Here is a 24262-nt window from a genome sequence, read left to right on the forward strand (position 1 = left end):
CAACACCAAGTACACTGTATGGACCTCTTATATATTTGTACATGTTGATCATATCCCCCCTAATTCTCCTCTTCTCAAGAGTGAATAGATTTAGTTCTTCTAATCTTTCCTCATAGCTGAGCTCCTCCATGCCTCTTATCAGTTTGGTTGCTCTTCTCTGCACTTTCTCCAGTTCTCCGATATCCTTTTTGAGAACTGGTGCCCAAAACTGAACTGCATATTCCAGATGAGGTCTTACTAATGATTTGTACATGGGGCAAAATTATATCTCTGTCTCTGGAGTCCATACCTCTCTTAATACAAGAAAGGACTTTGCTCGCTTTGGAAACCGCAGCTTGGCATTGCATGCCATTATTGAGCTTATGATCAACTAAAACCCCCAGATCCTTCTCCACTACAGATCCCCCCAGTTGTACTCCCCCTAGTATGTATGATGCATGCATATTCTTAGCCCCCAAGTGCATAACTTTACATTTATTAACATTAAACCTCATCTGCCACTCAGTCGCCCAATTAGACAGAGCATTGAGGTCGGCTTGTAAATTGGCGACATCCTGCAAGGACGTTATTCCACTGCATAGCTTGGTGTCATCTGCAAAGACAGAAATGTTACTTTTGATCCCAGACCCAATATCATTTATAAAATATATTGAAAAGTAAGGGTCCCAGCACTGAACCTTGGGGTACACCACTGATAACATTGGACCATTCAGAGTAAGAATCATTAACCACGACTCTCTGAATTCTGTCTTTCAGCCAATTTTCTATCCATTTACAAACTGATATATCCAATCCTGTAGACCTTACCTTACACATGAGCCGTGTGTGCGGAACTGTATCGAACGCTTTTGCAAAATCCAAATATATCACGTCCACAGCCACGCCTCTGTCCAGGGTTTTACTTACCTCTTCATAAAAGGAAATCAGGTTTGTCTGACAACTTCTGTCTTTCATGAATCCATGTTGTCTGCTGCTTAAATAGTTTTTTTCCTGCAAGAACTCATCCATGTGGTCTTTTATTAAACGTTCCAGTATCTTCCCAACTATAGAAGTTAGACTAACAGGTCTATAGTTACTTGGTAAAGACTTTGTTCCCTTTTTAAATATAGGCACCACATTGGCCCTGCGCCAATCCAGTGGTACTATTCCTGTCATTAATGAGTCCCTAAATATTAGATACAGTGGCTTTGAAATGACAATACTCACCTCAGATCGAAGCCCCCGCAGCCGTCCTCATACACAGCTCCGGTGGCCGACATCTCTCCCGAGGGTTACTTCTGGGTATCGCGGCTCTGGCGCTGTGATTGGAGTCGCGATGACATCACTCATGCACGCAGGAGTCGCCCACGCATGACCTCCTTTTAGAAACGGCATGATCAGCGTTTCTAAAGTGCACATGCGCCGTAGATATCGGTGCCCGTCATTATTGTAAATATCTCCTAAACCATGGAGGTTTAATCCTTAATCTAGGCTTACCTGCAGGTAAAAGTGGTTGTAATGGGTTTACAACCACTTTAAGATTAATACCCTTTATTGACTAACTTAAAAGTTCACCTTTGGAACATGTTATTTAGGGTGGAGCATGTATTGCGTTCTCACTGCTCCACGAGCGGAGAGTTGCAGACTGTCAATCAGCAACTCTCCTGCTCTGCTCGTCCATGCTCATTGGAGCATTGAGCTGTGGAGGGGTGGGGAGCGGCCGTCTCAGCCTCTCAGCGGCTCGCTAAGAGGGGAGCATAGCTTAGGGGAGCAGTTGGAGTTGCAGTTGCTACAGCCAGGAGAAGGTATGCTCCTGTCTAGAGACCAAGGCAATCTACTCGAGACAGCACTCTATGTGAGAGAGGTTCCAGGCCTTTGGACTGAGAGAGCTGGACCAGCTGAGAGACTGCAAGAGTCTGGGAGACTAGAGCTGAAGCAACTGTGAGAGAGTCCAGGGGACCAGAGCAATCTGTGAGTCTCGGAGTGAGAGAACCTGGGGTATCAGAAGAACCTCTACCTAGGGGCTTAGCGTGGGCCTATGCAGCAGTGTACTACACCTGAGACCGAGTGAGCCTTAAAGGGGTTGTAAAGACAAAAATATTTTCCTCTTAAATTAAAGTCTGACAGTAGCTGATAAAGTAAAAAGTAATGTTTTGCATTATAACTAGTTTGATACCTGTTGAAATCGAGCTGTTTTATTCACCTCCGTCACTCCTGAATCATTATTCTCACTGACTTCCTGGTTTGCGGTGCGCATTCATTCTTGCTACATCACGGCCTAATGGGAACTACAGTTCCCATTAGGCTTAGCCTCCATGCCTGTGAGGGATAAGAGAGCATCATCACGCAGGGCTGTAGTCATAGGGAGGGGCTGAGCACATTCTGCTTTCCACCATGCAAAACGGCTCAGATGCTGGTGGAAAGCAAGAAGAGGAGTGACAGGAAATGGCATTTTCAAACCTGGATTACTGTATTTTGGAGGTCAAAAGGAAAAACGAGGTAAGTGATATTTAAATGCTCTAGCTTACAGCAATCAATTGATCTAATAAAAAACGAACCTTTAGTGTCCCTTTAAGTGCCAAAGCGGCTTGATGTTTTACATTGTGTGTATTTTGCTGAAGAAGAGGGAAACTGTGAGGGAAACTTTACATTGTAAGCACTTTCTGTTTCTACTGTATGTAATACAAATTGGGCTCCATGCCCTTAAATCAAAGTGCTGACTAACATGAACTTACTTGACAAAGGCACCTACCATATGAGCTAAACAGCCCACATATCACTATATCTTATTATATCTTTTCATGTGACAACACTGAAGAAATTACGCTTTGCTACAATGTAAAGTAGTGAGTGTACAGCTTGTATAACAGTGTACATTTGCTGTCCCCAAATAACTCAACACACACCACTGGCAATAAAAGTGAGTTTTTCCAGCAGAACAAGATGCGAAATGCTCCTAAATGCTCCTAGCTGATTCTAAATGCTACTAAAATTGCACTGATTCCTAAAAGTAGTTTCTGTACTACTTTTGACGACTTTGGTGTGCGATTTCAATAGACATCTGTGCAGAAACCCACACAGATGTCTCTAAAAGTTGGGACTGACATGCGGGAATGAAATTGTGCGGCTTCAGCTGAACTTACACGATTTCATTCCCGCTGTCAGTGTGAACCTAGGCTTAACCACGGCGTTATTGTATTTTAACAGCAGGAGGTTTACCATCTGTCAGAATACAATGATCACTGTTGGCGGCTATAGCTGCCAGCAGTGATTGAACTAAAAAACCAAACAGGCTGGCTGTACTGAAGTCATCGGTAGATCAACCAGCCTGCCTATAGATGGATCGGAATTCAGCCGGCTGAACTGGCCTAAATTTGATCTGTCTATGGCCAGGTTAACTACTTGCCAACCAGCCGCCGTCGTTTTACGGCGGCAGGTCGGCTCCCCTGCGCGAGAGCCTGTAGCTCTACATCGGCTCTCTCGCAGGCCACTAGGGGCGCGCACCTCCCATGCGCGTGCCCGGCGGGCGCGATCGCTGCCGGGCACCAGCGATCGCTCGTTACAGAGCGGGGACCGGGAGCTGTGTGTGTAAACACACAGCTCCCGGTCCTGTCAGGGAGAGAAATGCTGATCTTCTGTTCATAGAATGTATGAACAGAGGATCAGTGTTTCCCCTAGTGAGGCCACCCCTCCTACAATTAGAACACACCCAGGGAACATACTTAACCCCTTCACTGCCAGTGGCATTTTTATAGTAATCCAATGCATTTTTATAGCACTGATCGCTATAAAAATGCCAATGGTCCCAAAAATGTGTCAAAAGTGTCCGCCATAAGGTCGCAGTACCGAAAAAAAATCGCTGATCGCCGCCATTACTAGTAAAAAAAAAAATATTAATAAAAATGCCATAAAAATATTTTGTAAACGCTATAACTTTTGCGCAAACCAATCAATAAACGCTTATTGCGATTTTTTTTTACCAAAACTATGTAGAAGAATACGTATCGGCCTAAACTGAGGAATTTTTTATATATATATATATATATATATATATATATATATATATATATATATATATATATATATATATATATATATATATATATATATATATATATATATATTTTTTTTTTTGGGGGATATTTATTACAGCAAAAAGTAAAAAATATTCATTTTTTTCAAAATTGTCGCTCTATTTTTGTTTATAGCGCAAAAATTACAAACCGCAGAGGTGATCAAATACCACCAAAAGAAAGCTCTATTTGTGGGGACAAAAGGACGTCCATTTTGTTTGGGAGCCACGTCGCACGACTGCGCAATTGTCAGTTAAAGCAACGCAGTGCCGAATCGCAAAAAGTGCTCTGGTCTTTGGGCAGCAATATGGTCCGGGGGTTAAGTGGTTAAGTTGTCCTTAAAACACTTCATGGGCAGACATCCAAAGTTTATCAACAAAGAAGTATATTTTCCAGTTTTTACAAAGGTGTTAAAGCCCCTTGCTCTATTTAATGCCTACAGCAAGAAAGAGTTCTCAATTGCATAAATATTGGCTTGTGACTTGTAATAGATGACAGACCCGCCTTATCATTACTGAGCAAATGCCTAACATTTATAGCTTATCTTCCTACACACACAAATCACTGTAAAGACTTTGTAAAGAAATGAAACAGTGTACAAATAATTTATCCAGTTCTAAAAATAAAGATCTGGAGGTATTTTATTCTGATAGCGAATTAGGGAATATAAACAAATCATGTGGACTCCATCCAGGAATGGCCATGCATGTGACCCCTCGATTTCCTTCGGAGAGTCTTGTTTCTCCTTGCCACGTACACACGATTGGAACTTCCGACAAGAAATGTTCGATGTGAGATTTTGGTAATTTTGGACATTTTCTGTCGGGAATTTTCGACAGCAAAAATTTGAGAGCTGGTTCTCAAATTTTCCGACGGCAAAAAGTTCTTGTCAGAATTTCCGATCGTCTGTATGCAATTCCGATGCGCAAAAATCCTACGCATGCTCGGAATCATTGAACTTAATTTTTACCCGGCTAGTCGTAGTGTTGTACATCACCACGTTCTTAACGGTCGGAATTTTCGAAATTTGTGTGACCCTGTGTATGCAACACAAGTTTGAGCCAACATTCCGTCTGAAAAAAAAACACAGTTTTCTTGTCGGAAATTCCGATCGTGTGTACGCAGCATGATACTGCATTATGTCCATGTTGCACTGTTCTGACATACATCATGTGTCCTCACAGTATCCTTACATCAAACAGGGATGGTGCCCCTTTTTACTGACACAAAACTAAAATTTAGAGAGTTTTTCTTTGCATCCCGAACAATTTTCCTTGCAGTTGTGGCTGAAATTATAGTTGGTCTACCTGACCGTGGTTTGGATTCAACAGAACCCTTCATAATCCACTTCATGATTAGAGTTCAAACACTGCTGATTGGCATTCTCAATTCCTTGGATATTTTTTATACCCCTTTCCTGTTTTATACAGTTCAACTACCTTTTCCCGCAGATCCTTTGACAATTCTTTTGCTTTCCTCATGACTCAGAATCCAGAAACGTCAGTGCAGCACTGGATGAAAGATGCAAGGGTCTGTCAGGAGTCCAGAAACTCATTGACCTTTTATACACACACACTAATTACAAACAGATCACAGGTGAGGATGGTTACCTTTAATAGCCATTCAAACCCCTTTGTTTCAACTTGTGTGCATGTTATCAGGCCAAAATCACCACAGTATGTAAACTTTTGATCAGGGTCATTTGGGTAGTTTGTGTTGTCATTATGATTTAAAAAGAGTAAACACAGTTGATTGATAATAAATGGCTTCAACCAAACACTTACCATGAGTGAAAGAAAAGTTTTTGTGTTATCATTCATATTCTCTGAAAAAAGGCCAAGAAATCATAAATTCTGCCAGGGTATGTAAACTTATGAGCACTACTGTACTCTGTGGCAGGGCCGGCCCCCCTGTGTGAAATCACATACCTGTACGTGATTTTGTGCACAGGGTCTGAGGCTCCAGCTGTGATTGGGCACGGCGGGAGCCAATCAGCGGGTCCGGAGGACACAATATCTGCCGGGACATGCCGATCGTTCTCAGGAGAGGCAGAACGGCAGTCTAGCTATGTAAACAAGGCAGACCGCCGTCCTGTGAGGGAGGAAGATGGAGATCTTGTGTTCCTGCTAAGCAGAAACATGGATCTCTGTTTTCCCCCAGTCAAAGCATCCCCCACACAGTTATGCCTTGTTTCCACTGAACGGAACGGTTCGGGTCAGTTAGTTTGGAACGGTTTAGAATGGACCGGTCTATTTTCGGGAGCGTTTCCACTGCAAATCGGACCGTTGGGGACCATACAGGATTTAGAAAAAATGCCTAGCACGTCCACCAATCAGTGGAATGTATTGCATCTCCTCCCCTAATGGAACCGTTCCATTTTCTATGGCCCCACATTTGAAGCAGGACCCAGAATGGTCCGGTACGGTTCGGTTTAATGGCACACTTTCATAATGGAAACACCCAAAATAGCGTACCGAACCGAACCATACCGAACCGATCCACTCAGTGGAAACGAGGCATTAGTAAGCACCTCCCAGGGAACACATTTAACCCTTTGATCGCCCCTGATGTTAACCCCTTCCTTGCCAGTGTCATTCGTACAGTCCCAGTGCTTTTTTTTAGCACTGATCACTGTATTAGTGCCCCAAAAAGTGTCACTTAGTGTCCGATTTGTCCGCCGCAATGTCGCAATCCCGATAAAAATCGCTGATTGTCACCATTACTAGTAAAAAACAAATAAATAAAGGAAAGTTCTATAAATATATCCCAGAGTTTGTAGACGCTATAACTTTTGCACAAACCCATCAATCAATATATGCATATTGGGATTTTTTTTTTTATACCAAAAACATGTAGCAGAATACATATGGCCTAAATTGATAAAGAAATTAGATTTTTAACCGTTTTTTATTGGGTGTGTTTTATAGCAAAAAGTAAAATGTTTTTTTTTTTTCCCCAAATTGTCGCTCTTTATATGTTTCTAGCGCAAAAATTTAAAACCGCAGAGGTGATCAAATATCACCAAAAGAAAGCTCTTTTTGTGGGGGAAAATTACATCAATTTTTTTTGGGTACAACTTCGCACGACGGGTACAACGTGCAATTGTCAGTTAAAGTAATGCAGTGCACAAAAAATGGCCTAGTGATGAAGGGGGGTAAATCTTTTGGGGCAGAAGTGGTTAATGATGATTCCCCTTTGTACAAGCCCCACCAACCTGTGTTATGTATTTATTTTGGTAAAAAACTGCCTCTAGAATGCATTGTTGGAGGTACGTAGCACAAAGTCTGCGTTATACTTTGTATCTGTAAGGTTCAGCAAATAAAAAGGAGAGGCGCTTTCATGTTTCCTTATCTGTAGAAAGCCTTTGGACTTCTCTCAACATCTCCTACCAACATATTCTCCTCCAGTTCCCTGTGTTTAGATAAAAAATGGCAAGCAGTAGATAGAGAATTGAAACAAATAGGGAAAACGTTATCACAGTTTGTAAGTGTGATGCCGCGTACACATGGCCGTTTTTTCGGGTTGTAAAAAATTATGTTTTTAAGGGTCTAGAAAAAACAACAATTTTTTCAACCTGATCGTTAAGCCGGCCTTGCCTACACACAATCGTGTATGAACAGACGAACAGTCATTTCTCCCCCTGACAGAACCGGGAGCTGTGTGTTTACACACACAGCTCCCGGTTCTCGCTCTGTAGGGGGCGCGCAGCCAATAGGGGCGTGCGCGCCTCTATTGGCTGCTCGGCGAGATGACATATAACTACTTGATCTCGCCCAGCAGAGCCGACCTGCCGCCGTATAACTGTTATACGGCGGCTGGTCGGCAAGCAGTTAATGCAGAGATTGCGTTAAGATAAATAAAAAAAAAACCTTCTTCCTTTAACCACTTGCTTACTGGGCACATATACCCCCCTCCTGCCCAGGTGAAATTTCAGCTTTCGGCACTGCATCGCTTTAACTAACAATTGCGCGGTCGTGCGACGTGGCTCCCAAACAAAATTGACGTCCCTTTTTCCCCACAAGTAGAGCTTTCTTTTGGTGATATTTGATCGCCTGTGCGGTTTTTATTTTTTGCGCTATAAACAAAAAAGTGAGACAATTTTGAAAAAAATACAATATTTTTTACTTCTTGCTATAATAAATATCCCAATTTTAAAAAAAAAAAACATATTTTTTTCTCAGTTTAGGCCGATACGTATTCTTCTACATATTTTTGGTAAAAAAAAAAAAAAAATCGCAATAAGCGACTGGTTTGCGCAAAAGTTATAGCGCTTACAAAATAGGGGACAGAATTTTTTTTTTTTAATTATTTTTTTTTACTAGAAATGGCGGCGATCTGCGATTTTTAATGGGACTGCGATGTTATGGCGGACACATCGGACACATTTTTGGCGCCATTCACATTTATACTGCGATCAGTGCTATAAATATGCACTAATTACAGTATAAATGTGACTGGCATTGAAGGGGGTTAACACTAGGGGGTGAGGAAGGGGTTAAATGTATCCCTGCTTAGTGTTATAACTGTGGGGGAAGGGGGGTGACTGGGGGGGTGACCCATCTGTGTCTCTATGTACAAGAGACACAGATCCGTCTCCTCTCCAGAGACAGCACCGCTGTAAAACGGCAATGAGAGATGATCTCATATGTTTACATATGAGATCCTCTCTCATTGGCCGCACAGATCGCCTCGCGAACGGCCACTCTGATTGGCCGTTCGCGGCGATCTGTAATTGGCTGTGTCCGAGGGACACGGCCAACACAGATTTTCCCCGCAGCGCGCTCTGGAGCGCGCGCGGGGGCCGCCCTAAGGGGCGGACGTCAATTGACGGCAGTTTGGAGATTGGGATCCGCACTGTAGCCGTCAATTGACGGCAGGCGGATCCCAAGTGGTTAACAACTCCTTTAAGCTTTGACAAAAAAAAATATATAAACAAGAAGCTGATTGGTTTCTATGCAGAACTGCACCAGATTTTGCACTCTCCAGTTTTAGTAAATCAACCCAATTGCAACAATATATGATAACTGTATAATTGTTTTTTTTTACAAAAAATAAACTATGATAAATTAAATTATCATTAAAAATTAGACCTGTAGTGCCAGACAGGTGACTGTGTGAAGCCATATAGCTAGATTCAGGATGGTGAGCGCATAGTCGGCGTAGTGTATGGCATTTACACTATGCCGCTGTAAGTTAGCGAGGCAAGTACATGATTCACAAAGTACTTGCCTGCTAAGTTACGGCAGCGTAGCGTAAATCGGGCGGGCGTAAGGGCGCCTAATTCGAATTTGGCTAAGGGGCCGTGTTTTATGTTAATGGGGCTTGACCTGACCTGATTGACGTATTTTACGAACGGTGCATGCTGTGTACATATCCCAGTGTGCATTGCGGCTAAGTATGCCGCACGGTCCTATTGATTTAGACGTGTACGTAAATTACGTAAATCCCTATTCACGGACGACTTACGCAAACAACGTAAAATTTTCAAATTTCGACGCGGGAACGGCGGCCATACTTATCATTACTATTCCAGCTATTTGATGGAATAACTTTAGGCCTGATAATGCGTTACGTAAACGGCGTATCTGTACTGCGTCGGCCGGGCGTACGTTTGTGAATAGGCGTATACAGTGATTTACATATTCTACGCCGACCGCAATGGAAGCGCCACCTAGCGGTCAGCCTAAAAATGACACTAGGATACGACGGTGTAAGACACTTACGCCGCTCGTATCTGAGCCTAATTTAAGCGTATCTGGTTACCAGAATACGCTTAAATTTGCATTGGCGCAAATTCAGACTTAGGCTGGCGTATCTACTGATACGCCAGCCTAAGTCTTTCTGAATCTAGCTAATAGTCTTTGGGTCTGCGATGCACTGAAAAGTAAAATCCCCCCCCAGGTAGTGGTAATTAATGTCCTCTGTTTTCAGGGACAGCTTCTGGAGTTGTCCCTGGTATTCAAAACGAATGAACTTCTCTGTATTAGTTTAATTAATATTAAAAATGCTAAAATGAAGTACATTCAGATTACTAGGTGTAACATAAATGTTCATCATTAAATCAGGGCTCTGTAATGTACAGGACAGAAATGAATAACACCTTTCCTGATTAAGCCCTGTAGAAAGGATTTTGCTCTCCAAGCCTTGACATAAACATAACCCTATTAGAATTGTTGAATTGCTATAATCTTATCTATTTCAACATCTTTTTTTGATCTCACAAGCAGAGTACCTGAATTATGATCATGGGCAGTGAGTGAACCCTCCAGCATTGACACAAAGCTAAGATATCAGTTATAGTTAGATACAGTGGAACCTTGGATTACAAGCATAATCCGTTCCAGGAGAATGCTTGTAATCCAAAGCACTTGCATATCAAAGAGAGTTTCCCCATGGTAATCAATGGAAACAAAGATAATTTGTTCCACATTGACTTCTATGGCATGCAATACCGCATGTGGCCAGAGGTGGGGAGGGAGTGCCGGAGAGCCCCAGAAATACTCGGGACAGCTCAGTTGATTTTTCCCCAAGAGTTTCCAAGTATTTCCGAGTGATTCCGAGTATTTCTGAACGGCTATGAACCATTCTGAGTGTCACTGGCGCCCCCGCACCTCTGGCCAAATGCGGACTCGCAAAAGTCAGGATTTAAAAAAAAAAGTTGCTTGTTATTCAAAACACTTGTTAACCGCGTTACTCGTAAAAAAAGGTTCCACTATAAAACCTTTAGGTGGCTAAATTTGATTAGCTGTATCAACAATGAATACAATTACAAATACTCTGGTTCTCATCAATGTATATCAATATTTAACAGAATGCATTAATAGCAGCAAGAACAATGGGCCAGATTCACGTAGGACTTACGCCGACGCATCTCGAGATACGCCGTGTAAGTCTAAATGTGCGCCGTTGTATCTGTGCGCCGTACCCACAGAACTAGATATGCCTGAAAATAGGCTTCTTCCGACTGACGTAACTTTCCTACGCTGGCGTATCGTGGGCGCAAATTTACGCTTAACGCATCTGGCGCTCCCATTGATTTCCTTTTCAAATATGCAAATGAAGGAGATACGGCGATTCACGAACGTACATATGCCCGGCGCAGGCTACACGCGGTGCGCGTAAGTTGTACGTCCGGCCTAAAGTTATCCCTCATAAAGCTGGTGTAACTCAGCACCAGACGTGCATAGGTCAGCTGGAGAGCAGCTGCAGCAGCACCGTTACGGACGAGCTGAGCAACCACACTTGCAGGACAACACATCTGTATGCCAACATGCCAGGGGCAGCCGTGGTCCTAGCACTACTACTGTGTCCACAGGCACGTAGGAGGGCACGGGAGAGGATATATACCAAACGCGCATGAACGTCTTTGGCATGTGTGAATCGGAGGTGTATCGCATCTTCAGATTCAGCCCTGATGCCATCCTGGAATTAGCCACAGCCCTGCATGATGACATCACCAGCCAGACACAACACGTACATGCAGTGCAGCCACTGGTCAAGGTACTGGCAACACTGCATTTCCTTGCAGGTGGATCTTTTCAGCGTACAAGTGGAGTTGTGGCTGGGATGTCACAATCCTCCATGAACAGATGTGTGCACCAGGTTGTCCCCGCAATCCTCAAACGCATGTCCCACCACATCATCAAACCCACCCATGAGCATCTGCGGCAGAAGGCAATGGAGGATTTCTACAGAATTGCAGGATTCCCACGCACCGTGTGGCACTACGGCCCCCCCATGACACAGAGCACATATACCGCAATCGTAAGCAGTGGCATTCCATCAACGTACAGGTTATAGCCGATGCCCAATGCCTCATATGGCACGTCCGTGCCAAAACCCAGGGGCCAGCCACTACAGCTACATATTCCGTCAAAGCAACAGAATTTGAACAGAACGTGTACGGGGACAGCTGGCTGGTTGGTGAGTGACATGGGAGTCAGACATGACTGTCCACCCCCCATGATGCAGACATCACGAGGGGCACATGCACGACTAACATCCTCCTGTCTTTTCCCTTCCAGGTGACTCGGCATATGCACTTGGGCCCCATCTCACGACTCCATACCGTAATCCCCAAACCAGAGGAGAGAGAAAATACAATGCTGCACACATACGCACCCGTGCAGTGGTGGAACGCCCATTTGGCCTCCTGAAGTCCCGTTTCCGATGCCTGGATACGTCCGGGGGGACCCTGTTGTATTCCCCAAACTTTGTGTGCCAGATCATCGGTGCATGTTGCGTGCTGCACAACTACGCCATGAGAAAGGGCCTGGAGATTGACATATGTGATGACCTGACCCCCCCAACCACACAGTCCCCCCCCCCCTGTTCGAGGCTCACCCATCTGCTGAGGGAACAGCAGTCAGGAGTTGCCTCGTGGAACGCATCTTTGCACGTTAAACACACACATTCATCATGGCACAAGGAGAATGCACGCATGCACACCACTGTGGTCCCTAGCTCACACACACCACATCCACCTCACATTGGATTAGCCCAAGTCCACCATGCAGGACTTGGGAGCAGCAACGCCACGCCAAGGCCCCAATGGTGTCGCTGTCCATTCATACCACATTCATACGGTCGTGGGGATAACTTCTCCCCGACGACCCAGGGTGACGCACCTTGCTGGCAGGTATGTCACCCCCACATTCACACACCAGTCACACTGTAGCCTGCACTCCTCACCGTGTGCATACACAAAAAAAAGGCTCATAACCTGAGCATAAAGTAACAAAAAAGGCTCATAACCTGTGCATAAAGTAACAAAAAAGGCAATCAATTGCCCTGTCGTGGGCTACGCCTGGTGCCACGTCTCTGGCTCCTTAGTTGTCTGGGGAGAGTCTCAGGTGGGGGTGGCGGGGCATCAGGAGCAGGCTCATCCTCATGTCTGCCACTCCTGACAGGTGCTGGCTGGCTGCCCTCCAACGCCAGGGCAATGCGGGTGAGGATGGCGTTTGTTTGAGCCTGCATCCGCAGCTGGCGGGTGGTGATGTGCTGCTGGTGGCGCCTTCTCTGCCTCCCCTCCGCCTCGATGGCAGCAGAATTGGCCTTTACAGCCACTGTCAGGCTCTTGACCTCTGCCACAAGGCGTGAGGTTGTGGCCTGCAGCTCACCAACGCAGGTCACCACAGCTGCACAGTTGCCACTTATATCCTGCAGACTTTCGTTAATCTGCGCCGAGGAGGCCAGGCTGTCTGCCACACGTCGCAGGTCCCTGGCGACAGCACCCATATGGCGGGTCTGGCGGGCCTGATCTCTGGCAAGATTTTCCTGAAGGGACTCAGGAACACCCCTGGTCTTGCGGGTAGCCTTCATGGGGGCAGGAGAGGCTTGGGGCCGTGTATATGGGGAGGCCCTTGAGGGGCTTCCCTGATGTGGGAGGAGGGTGAGGGGCTTCCCCTGATGAGGGAGGAGGGTGAGGGGCTTCCCCTGATGAGGGAGGAGGGTTGGGAGGGTCCAGGGATGATGGGATCCTCATTGAGGTAGACCACTTCCTCCAGGTCCCCGTGCTCCTCCATCACTTCCTCTAGAGTAGAGGTGTGGGCACTCTCCTCCTGGGATGGCGTGGGTCGCCCAGCAGCCGACGAAGGCCCAGCTCCCTCCAGAACATCTGTGGATGACACAAAGCATTCACATGTTGGTGGACCCACACACTTGTCACATGTTCCCTTCCACCCCCTCACATGCTACACACCGGATAGGAGATAAAACACACTTACCTGACCTCAAGGACTGCTCACTGGAGTTGAATCCCTCCATGCCCTTCACCTGCTCCTGCTGCAGACATTGGGCGATGACCTCCTCCTCATCCGGCAAGCGCAGATCACAGGCTGGTCCTCCTCCCGTGCCCCTGGCGTGCTTGCTCATAAGGGCCAACTTGTCACGGACCCGACGTCTCAGGTCATTGCACATCGTCGGGGGTCCTGGTCTCGTTACCCACGGCATTGACCTCCAGGGTGATCTCCTCATATATCTCCTTCTTACGTGCCCTGCAGGTCTGGGCACTGTGGGCACCATGGAGGAATTTATCATATTTGGCAATTGCCCTGATAATAATTGCCCTCTCCTCCTTGTTAAAGTTTTTTTTCCTCTCGTCCTTGCCTTTATTTCCAGCTGCCGCCATCGCTCAGCAAAAGTACCTTGCTTCAGGGGGGGAAACAAACAGGATGTACTTTTGCGGCGGACGGGCATATGGTTGGGCGTATTTATGCGCTCGGCGTAAGCCGGTGGGCCGGCGTATCCCAGGAAGTAGCGTCGGCGTAGTTGTGAGCATGCGCACAGGGGAGCGATTATACCTCCACGTCACTGCACATGCTCCGTTCATGATACGACGGGCGTAAAACACTGCTCCATGCTTGGATCAACATTTGCATAAGGTCACACCCACTTACACTTACGCTGGCTTACGCTAACGTAATTACGTTATGCCGGCGCAACGTTGGGAGCATTTCCATTGTGAATACTGTGCTCGCCGCTCTGCGCAACGTCGGCGTAGCGTATATACGCCTGCCTAAAGATGCGCCGAGGTATGTTAATCTGGCCCATTGTCTACAGGGTTCCAGGAGTATATAAATTAGTCACTCTTGACCCTAGCCGCTTAGTCTATTATTACTTGGAAGGTCAATATGTACGCTTTCTTCTTGATGCCTTTTGCCTGAACTGTGGCCTCAAGACTTCAGACAATTAGGCCTGTCTTTCTTTATCCCCAACCAGCTACTAATGATCCTTCTCGTCTTCTTGTTTGTCATTCACTGTCCAGTGTCTTGACTATGGTATACCAGAATTCACCCTGACCGCTAAAGCCCCTTTACAGTTAATACCCCCACTTAACCTTTAATAAATAATGAGACCACTACTTAGTGTTGGAGTAAAAACTGGCCGTAGCAGCCTCCTTTATTTTAAATACTCTTTAAATAATCATAAATAACCAATAACAAAAACCAATAACACATAGAGAAAAAACACTTATTTCCTGAGATAATAACCTCTCTAACATGGTGCTGGACTTTGCAGGACCCATTAACCCTTAACTCGTTAACCTTTAAACTTTGTAACTATGTAACACTTTTTTGGCACTGCGGTGTCCTAACCTCTGGTCATAGGCCTCAAGCCGAAGCTGGCTCAAAGACGACCATTGACCGCAGTGCCCCCATTCACCAACCTTCCAGCTACATTAGTAGACTGGGAACTAGAAACCCCTTCAGAAACCATCCACCACTGGGTACTGGTGTCCATCTTTGGGGTAATATCTTCTCCTGCAAAGTCCAAAAACACCCGCCACTGCCACGACAACGTGATCCATAAACCTGAAAGAAAAGAAAACACCAAAACAGCACCAAACCACATACCAATTCATCCATATACCATCAATACCGTAATCAATAAAACCCCAGAATAAAGGGAGGGTGGGTGGGAACTTCACTCCCCCACGCTGCCTCTGCCCGGGAAACTGAGAGTAAGAGATATCTGTGATCTCTCCTCCCCTGCTCTGCTCCTCCCCCCACAGCTACTAGGGTTTCTGTTAACCCTGTCATGGCCGGCCCTACACTGACTTCCAGTTGCTCCGGGCCTCACTTGACTATGGTATACCAGAATTCACCCTGACCGCTAAAGCCCCTTTACAGTTAATACCCCCACTTAACCTTTAATAAATAATGAGACCACTACTTAGTGTTGGAGTAAAAACTGGCCGTAGCAGCCTCCTTTATTTTAAATACTCTTTAAATAATCATAAATAACCAATAACAAAAACCAATAACACATAGAGAAAAAACACTTATTTCCTGAGATAATAACCTCTCTAACATGGTGCTGGACTTTGCAGGACCCATTAACCCTTAACTCGTTAACCTTTAAACTTTGTAACTATGTAACACTTTTTTGGCACTGCGGTGTCCTAACCTCTGGTCATAGGCCTCAAGCCGAAGCTGGCTCAAAGACGACCATTGACCGCAGTGCCCCCATTCACCAACCTTCCAGCTACATTAGTAGACTGGGAACTAGAAACCCCTTCAGAAACCATCCACCACTGGGTACTGGTGTCCATCTTTGGGGTAATATCTTCTCCTGCAAAGTCCAAAAACACCCGCCACCAGCACCCAAAGGTAACCCCTTACCTATGGGAGCACCTCCACACCCTCATCGCTTGCTGTACCCCCTCCTCTAAACGCAACACCCACATATCAATCCCCACGTCCGTGAGGTGAACACCATCACTCCTGAGGTATCTCCATGTGTCCACTTCCAATTCGGGGTGCCGAACCACTAGCCCCCCGTTCCTGAGCACAAACCGCCCCACATTTCTGTTTATCTTCCTGCGCGCCCGATTCACCCCCTCTACCGACCTGGCCATCCTCCATGTTGACCTGGCCACCATGTCTGACCACACCACTATCGTATCCGGAAAGGACATCCGGATCCGCTGAAAGTCAAATTTAATGTCCCGTGCTATCTCCATCATCGATCTCACTCCAAGATCATTCCCCCCGGCGTGAATAACCAGAACCTCCGGTGGCCTGTCCAGCTGTGCAAATTTGTGCACCTCCGGCACCACCTTGCTCCATAACATCCCGGGGACCCCCAACCACCTTACACTCGCCTCCTGTCTCGATATTCCCAGCTGGCGACCGGTCGGGCGATCATCCGCCCGTCTGGCCCCCCGAACCACATAGGAGTGGCCCATTATCCAGACCAAAAGCGGTCCAGTACCTGAAAAACAGTAAACAAAAAAAAAAAAAACACGTCACCAACATACCCACATAGAGATAACCCGCTTTTGAGTAATCCCTGTCACCCCCTTTGCCCCGTAACTCAAAACCCCACTCCCCAGACCTTCAACCCAAACTAGCCACCAGCTGCGGCCTAACATATAATTGAAACCGCCTGGATTCCCAACGCCCTATCCTCTTTATTGCCTCTTCACCCAGTCCATTCCTTGCCGCTTCCGTAGCTGCCCCGATCCTAAAGGAATGAGCCGAGAACTCCTTTGCCACCAGGCCCAATGCCCCCAGACACTTCCTAAACACTGCCACAAACTGATATCGTGACATCGGGGACCCATTTTCGTGTACCAAAAAGGCGCCCCCCACCCCCGGACGTATGTCCAGGTAGTCCCTTACCAGCCCGACCGGGCACAACTCCGACCCTTCAATTGGGAACACATGAACCGCCCTTCCCTTGCCACTCTGATCCGTTTTGGACCTTCTGAGCCACAACGTGACCCCCTCCGGGGTCCAACCGACATCCGCAACTCCCATGCCCCCCTGGACCAATTTCGACGGGCTCACCAGCTCGCCCACCCTAAAGGCCCCAAAAAATGCCAGCGCGAATGCCGCGCGGAACAATGTAACTTCAAACCTGGATGAACATATCGCCCCCACTTTAGCCAGGATTCCTCTCAAAACTTCGAAAGACACCGGGCGGCGAGCGTCAGGTCGCCGCCCCTGTTTCCTGTACCCTTTCAGAGCTTGTCGCACCCAGAAGTCCTTTGTAAGATCCGGCCACCCTTGCCATTTGAACAGAAATGCCAACCCGGCCAATTTCTTATCCAACGCCGACGGCGACACTCCCGCTTCCATGTTTCTAGACAAAAAATACAGAACCAGTGTCCTCACCTCCGGTCCCGAAAGGTGAACCTCCGATTCCCTCACCAAATCGCTCCACTCCGACCATACCTTCTCATAGGCCGCCCAAGTACCCGCACTCAACGATTTCCTAATCCAGGTGGAGATTGTTCCAATGGAATCTGCCACAGCCACTCCGGACAAGGGACCCCCCGTTCCTCTGCCTCCGGCACCAGCTCCCGGAACCTGTCCCACTGAAACCGAGACAAAGCGTCAGCCACGACATTGTCCACACCCGGTAAGTGCACCGCATACACAAACACATTCAGCTGCATACAGCGCAGCACCAAGTGTCTCAGGAGACGAATCACTGGGGGAGAAGATGCGGTAACTCGATTGATCACCTGCACGACCCCCAAGTTATCCCCATGGAAGCGCACCTTCCGATCCCGGAAAGACGTGCCCCATAACTCAACCGCCAGCACCACTGGAAACAGCTCCAGCAGCACCAAATTCTTTGTAAAGCCCGCAGTCACCCAAGACTGCGGCCAAGAGCCAGCGCTCCACTGACCCTGAAAGAAGGCCCCAAAGCCCGCACCCCCGGCCGCATCTGTATACAGCTCCAGGTCAAAATTGCTGACCGGGCCGGACATCCACAAGGCCCTGCCGTTAAAACCCTCTAGAAAAAAGTGCCCTACCCGCAGGTCCTCCCTATGCTCCTTCACGAGCCGCACATAGTGATTGGGCAACCTAACACCCGCAGTGCTAGCCGACAGCCGACGACAAAAAACCCTCCCCATCGGGATAATCCTGCAGGCAAAATTCAGCTTACCCAACAACGACTGCAAAGCCCGCAGCTGCACCTTATGCACTCCAATCATACCCCTGACCTCCGCCTTGAGGCCTTCTAGCTTATCCTGCGGCAAACGACATTCCATCTTCTCGGCGTCTATGACTATGCCCAGGAATTGAATGACAGACCTAGGACCTTCCGTCTTTTCGGGCGCCAAAGGCACCCCAAAACGTTCCGCTATGTGTTCTAGCGTAGATAACAAAACTGCACAAATCCGTGACCCCCCCGGTCCAATGCAGAGAAAGTCATCTAGATAGTGGATGACTGAATTCACTCCCACAACGTCTCGCACCACCCATTCCAAAAAGGAACTGAATTGTTCGAACAACGCACAGGATACCGAGCAGCCCATGGGCAGACATTTGTCCACATAGAACTCCCCTCCCCAGTGACACCCCAACAGTCTGAAGCTGTCCGGGTGCACCGGCAACAGCCGGAAGGCCGCCTCGATGTCCGACTTGGCCATCAACGCCCCCCGACCGTATTTCTTGACCCATCCCACCGCCGCGTCAAACGATGTGTAGCACACCGAACAATCGCCCGCATCAATCGCATCATTTACCGACCCCCCTTTCGGAAATGAGAGGTGGTGAATGAGTCTGAACTTGTTTGGTTCCTTCTTCGGTACCACCCCCAACGGTGATACCACCAGACCCTCCAAAGGGGGGGATTCAAACGGGCCCCCCATGCGGCCTAGCCCCACTTCCTTCCGTAATTTCTCAGAAACCACTTCGGGGTGTTGGAGAGCCGAACGCAAATTCTTGGACAGCGGCGGAACCACCGTCAAGCTACAAGGAATACGGAACCCCACAGTAAAACCTTCCTCCAGGAGCTGAGCCGCCGCTCTGTCCGGATACCTACCGAGAAACGGCAGCATCCTTCTCACCATCACCGGGGTGCTCCCTCTTACCTGAAGAATCCCCGGGACATCCCTTGCCCTGCTTGAAGCAGCGGGAAGAGGGGTGATTACCCCCACACCCGGAGCACTCATGCTTGTATCGGCACGACCCCCCAAACTTGCAGCTACCCTCGTTGAACTGCCAACAAACCCCTTTTTTCTTTCCGGCCGACTGTCCCAGGGAAGAGGCTCCGCCGGCCCCCCCCCTGAAAAAACGGCGCCGACGTCCTCGGAGCCGTCATAAGCCGCATCCAAAGGCTAATGTCCTTGGCGTCCCAACGAATTTCCGGCCTGATCGCCCGACGTTGCCTGAACTGTTCGTCATATCTAATCCAACCTGTGCCCCCATAGCACCTGTAGGCCTCACTGATCGCCTCCTGGTAACTGAAGAGCGCCGAGCAGTGCTCGGGGTTCTTCTCGCCAATCACACTGGCCAAAATGGAATACGCCTGCGACCAGTTTGCAAACGTGCGAGGTATTAGCCTGTACCTCCTCTTCTCCTCATCTTCCTTCTTAGAATCCTCTGGTTTTACCCTGTCCAAATTGAATTTTTCCAGCGGTAACAGCGCGAATATCTCCACGTACTCGCTCTTCCAGATCTTTTCCCGTACCTCCTGTTTCAGATGCGACCCCAGCGGCGCATCGTAACAGGTGTAAACCTGTCCCCTAGCCTCATCCGCTAGCCGTACTAAATCCCGTTTTTTTGAAGCGGCCCCCGCCGACTCGGCGGTAACCTCCGGCTGCACTGATGCCCCGGCCCCCAAGCCGCCCCCACTTGCCTCCTTTCCAGCTACCACCAACGGCGTAGTGGCAGCCGCCACCGCCGCCGCGGCCACCCCCGTAGCTCCCCCGACCGGCCCCCAAGCCGCCGCCGGGCTTGCGGGAGGTCTGTCCCCCCCTTTTAGCTGACTGACCAGAGCCTCTAACCCTGACAAAAACCTTTGCAAACCCACATCACCTCCAGCAATACCCACCTGTGCATCCGTAACCTGGGACGCCGGTGCAACAACCACATTCCTCTCAACCACATCAACACATTGCCTATTAGAAACATCAGTGTAAAATGACTTACCGGGCTGCGTGGAAGCAATCCCATCAGCCGACCGTCTCGAATCCCTCGTTGCTGGTATCGTCCTGGGCAAGACCTCGTCCTCAGATCCCGACCGCTCTCCCTCCGACCGATCCTCCTCCTCCGATGATGACCCACCGGGCGGCTCGGTCCCGGAGGCCGAAGGCCCAGGGCCGGATTCACTCCCCCTGCGGGCCCTGGACCCGTGCGGCGATTTTGCCGAAGCTTTCCTGCTTGGCGTAACCCTGTTGCTGCCGACGCGCTCCACCTCCTGCAAGTGGCTAGCCGAGGAAGCTGGGGGGCTAGCCACCGTGGCCTGCGATCCCACTCGCCGAGACCCCACCACCGGGCCCGTCACTGCCTGATCCACACGCCGGGCGGGCAAGGCCGCCGCATCTGAGCCCCCTGGCCGTCCCCCCCTTGCACCCACGCTACTCCTGGTGCCCCCGGCTGGGCCTTCCGACACAATACCCGCCGCCCTCTTCGCGGGGGGGCCCGAAGGGGCCCTGCTATGTCCACTATCCCCCCTCTGCCGTCCCGGGGATATACTGGGCGAATACCGGCGGGGGGGGCGGGACGAGCGCGTCCGCGAGGCCCCCCGGCCTGTGTGACTAGGCCCCGACGACGCTGCTCCCATGCCTGTGTGATCAGGCCCCGATGCGACCTGAATTGTGTCCCCGTGTGCCCGCACTGCTCCCCGGACCGACCGTTCAGGCCCCGACTCCGCCAGCACCACACCTGTGTGCTCCGGCCCCGATGCTGCCTGTCCGGTCTGGACGCGGCTAGGCCCCGACGCCATGCGCCCCATGTCCCCTCCATCCTGCGATAAAAGCGCCCCCAACTGCCTCTGCAGCCAGTCCTCACCCCGGATAGCCGCCTCCGCCCTCAATCTCCCGAATAAATCCTCGATCGCAGCCATCGCCGTGACAATTTGGGACAAGCGAAATCCCTGCAGGCTGAGCAGACACAGCAGGCACTTCACTCCCCCACGCTGCCTCTGCCCGGGAAACTGAGAGTAAGAGATATCTGTGATCTCTCCTCCCCTGCTCTGCTCCTCCCCCCACAGCTACTAGGGTTTCTGTTAACCCTGTCATGGCCGGCCCTACACTGACTTCCAGTTGCTCTGGGCCTCACTGGAGAGAGACCTAAATTTGCCATCACAGACTTCAAAATATTATGTTGTGTGGGCACATTGCACAGTGACGGGATCGGCAAAGAGACACGGTTCTGGACATTCAGTGCTACCTCCAATCTTTCTCTGGTTCTTGGACTAGCTTGCCATTAAGATGAACATGATGGAATCACAAGCTGGCAGCAGGATGGGAAAAAGCATCAGTACTGTTAATCCGGAGGTATAGTGAAAATCCCAGCAGTAGGTTTTTGCAGCAGCAATTGAAGATTGCTGCACAGGATGCCCCAGATCAGTGGTCTTCAAACTGCAGCCCGGGGGCCGGATATGGCCCTTTTCTTGCCTTTATAATTGGGATACTATTCCTCCCACTGATCCTTTATATTGGGACACTATTCCTCCCACTTGATACAAGGAACTATTCCATCTACACCAACAATGGGAAATGGTTCCTGTCACTGACTCAACAATGGGGCACTATTCTTCCCACTGACCCCAAAAATGGGGCACTAACCTTTCCACTGAACCCAAAATGGGGGACTATTCTTTCTACTGACCCAAACAATAGGGTACTGTTTTTTCCTCTGACACCAATGATGGGGCACTATTCTTCCTACTGACACCAACCATGGGGCACTATTCTTCCGGCTGTCACCAATGATGTGGCACTATTTCTCCCACTGACACCAATGATGGGGCACAATTCCTCCCACTGATACCAATGATGGGGCACCATTTCTCCCACTGACACCAATGATGAGGCACCGATCCTCCTACTGACACCAATGGCGGGGCACTATTCTTCCCACTGACACCAATGATGGGGCTCCATTCCTCCTACTGACACCAGTGATGGGGCATTCTTTACTCTCATTGACGCCAAGGAATTTTCTACTCCCATTGGTCACAGCCCGGCCCCCTTAAAGTCTGAAGGACAGTAAATTGGCCCTTTGTGTAGAAAGTTTGGGGACCCCTGCCCCAGGCCCTCAAAAATTTGAGATTTCTGCACAGGATGCCACCAGACCCTCAATATCGATAGCTTCATCTTCTGAAGACTTTCAGGATGAGGTTCTTCGGTGAAGGTTTGGTCGTGGCAACGAGTTTAGTGGTGGCTCATGGATGACCATGTATATATTCAACAGAAATGCAAGTGATGGCCTGCATGGTGAACAATTGTGGTGCATGTGTGACTGTGTATATGGTCAACAGTAGTGCAAGTGATAGCCTGGATGTGGACAATTTATGACTATTGTGCAGTAAGACCCTTCACATGGGAACACATGGTCCAGTGACAACTGTATATTAGGAAATGTCCTTCACTTTGGAGAGATTTCCTCCAGTGTAGGAAGTAAGAGAAAATCTTCCCAATAAGACACAGACAAAAACACTTCAAGTTGTTATGCCCATCCCACCCAGCCCCAGTGTCCCTTTAATAGGGTTTGTACACTTGGGGGATGGAAAGGATCAGTGTTCACGTGACCATTGTGATTGGCTGGTACAGTGGTCACATGGTCATGAGCCAATCCTGCAGGCTACCGATCATTAATGGGGACCAAGATCTGACTTTAACAGCTAAGGCCCGAATTCTCGAGATACGCCGCGTAAGTGTAACGATGCGCTGTCGTATCTATGCGCTGTGCCCATAGAACTAGATACGCCTGAAAATAGGCTTCTTACGACCGACGTAACTTGCCTACGTCGGCGTATCTTGGGCGCATATTTACGCTGGAGGCATATGGGAATTTCGATTCCCATATGCAAATGAGTGAGATACACCGATTCACGAACGTACTTGCGCCCGTCGCAGTAATATACGCCATTTACATAAGGCGTACGTCCAGCATAAAGTTATTCCACATATACGAGGCGCATCCCATGCAAAGGTATGGACCACGGAACAGCCGTCGTATTTTACGTTGTTTACGTAGTACTACGTGAATAGGGCTGGGCGTAGGTTACGCTCAGTGATTCAACGTATCTTAGGCGTTCGTTCCGACGTGATTCTGAGCATGCGCACTGGGAAGCGTCCACGGGACGGCGCATGCGCCGTTCATTCGGCCCTTCATTTGCATGGGGTCACGGTTCATTTAAATGGATCACACCCACTTCCACCTACTTTGAATTAGGCCGGCTTACGCCTAGGACTTTACGTTACGCCGGCGCAACGTTGGGAGCAAGTGCTTTGTGAATACTGTTCTTGCCTCTCTGTGTTACGTCGTCATAGCGCATATGAGATGCGCTACGCCGGCAGAAATATGCGCCACTCTACGAGAATCCGGGCCTAAGTCTCTGGGAGTGCACTCTTAGCATTGAAACCTCAGCCGTCCGATGACGCAGAAGTGCGCAGATTTCAAAGCCCACCCTTCTGCTGCAGCACATATGTTTTATATGGGCAGTAACAGGTTAATCATCATATATGCATCAGTACAGTTCAAATGTTTTAGCACTTATTAGGCCATTGAGTTCTGTACTGGGGGCCCATGCACTGTATATCTACACCTCTGATCTTTATACTCCCCTATTTTACTGGAAATTGCTCCGATTACAAATGGCTAATTAGACGTTTCTTGTGAAATCGAACCTGTTGACTCACAGCGTGGGCTTCATGTAACTTTAGCAAACTGTACAGATTCTGTCCCTTTCTGTGGAATAATCTGCTGACGTCAGTTTCTCCTCTAACTCCTTGTTTCCTG

General features: G+C 48.5%; 1 protein-coding gene across 1 annotated transcript; it reads right to left on the reverse strand.

The window, feature by feature from the left end:
* Nucleotides 1-16146: 16146 nt before the first annotated feature.
* Nucleotides 16147-21563, reverse strand: LOC120936261 (polysialoglycoprotein-like). The gene is made up of 2 exons (XM_040348485.1): nt 20444-21563; nt 16147-16766 (listed from the first exon to the last, which is right to left on the reverse strand). The coding sequence occupies exons 1-2, from the start codon at nt 21357-21359 to the stop codon at nt 16171-16173; spliced, it is 1512 nt and encodes a 503-aa protein (XP_040204419.1). The 5' UTR covers nt 21360-21563; the 3' UTR covers nt 16147-16170.
* Between the last annotated feature and the right edge of the window lie 2699 nt (nt 21564-24262).

This window comes from Rana temporaria, chromosome 4 (genome assembly GCF_905171775.1).
Source record: "Rana temporaria chromosome 4, aRanTem1.1, whole genome shotgun sequence".
NCBI lineage: Eukaryota > Metazoa > Chordata > Amphibia > Anura > Ranidae > Rana > Rana temporaria.

Coding starts and splice junctions, on each gene's coding strand:
- LOC120936261 (XM_040348485.1), bottom strand. CDS start 21,359: ATGGCTGCGATCGAGGATTTATTCGGGAGATTGAGGGCGGAGGCGGCT. Junction 16,767..20,443: donor GATTGCTTCCACGCAGCCCG/GTAAGTCATTTT, acceptor ACTGTTTTTCAG/GTACTGGACCGCTTTTGGTC.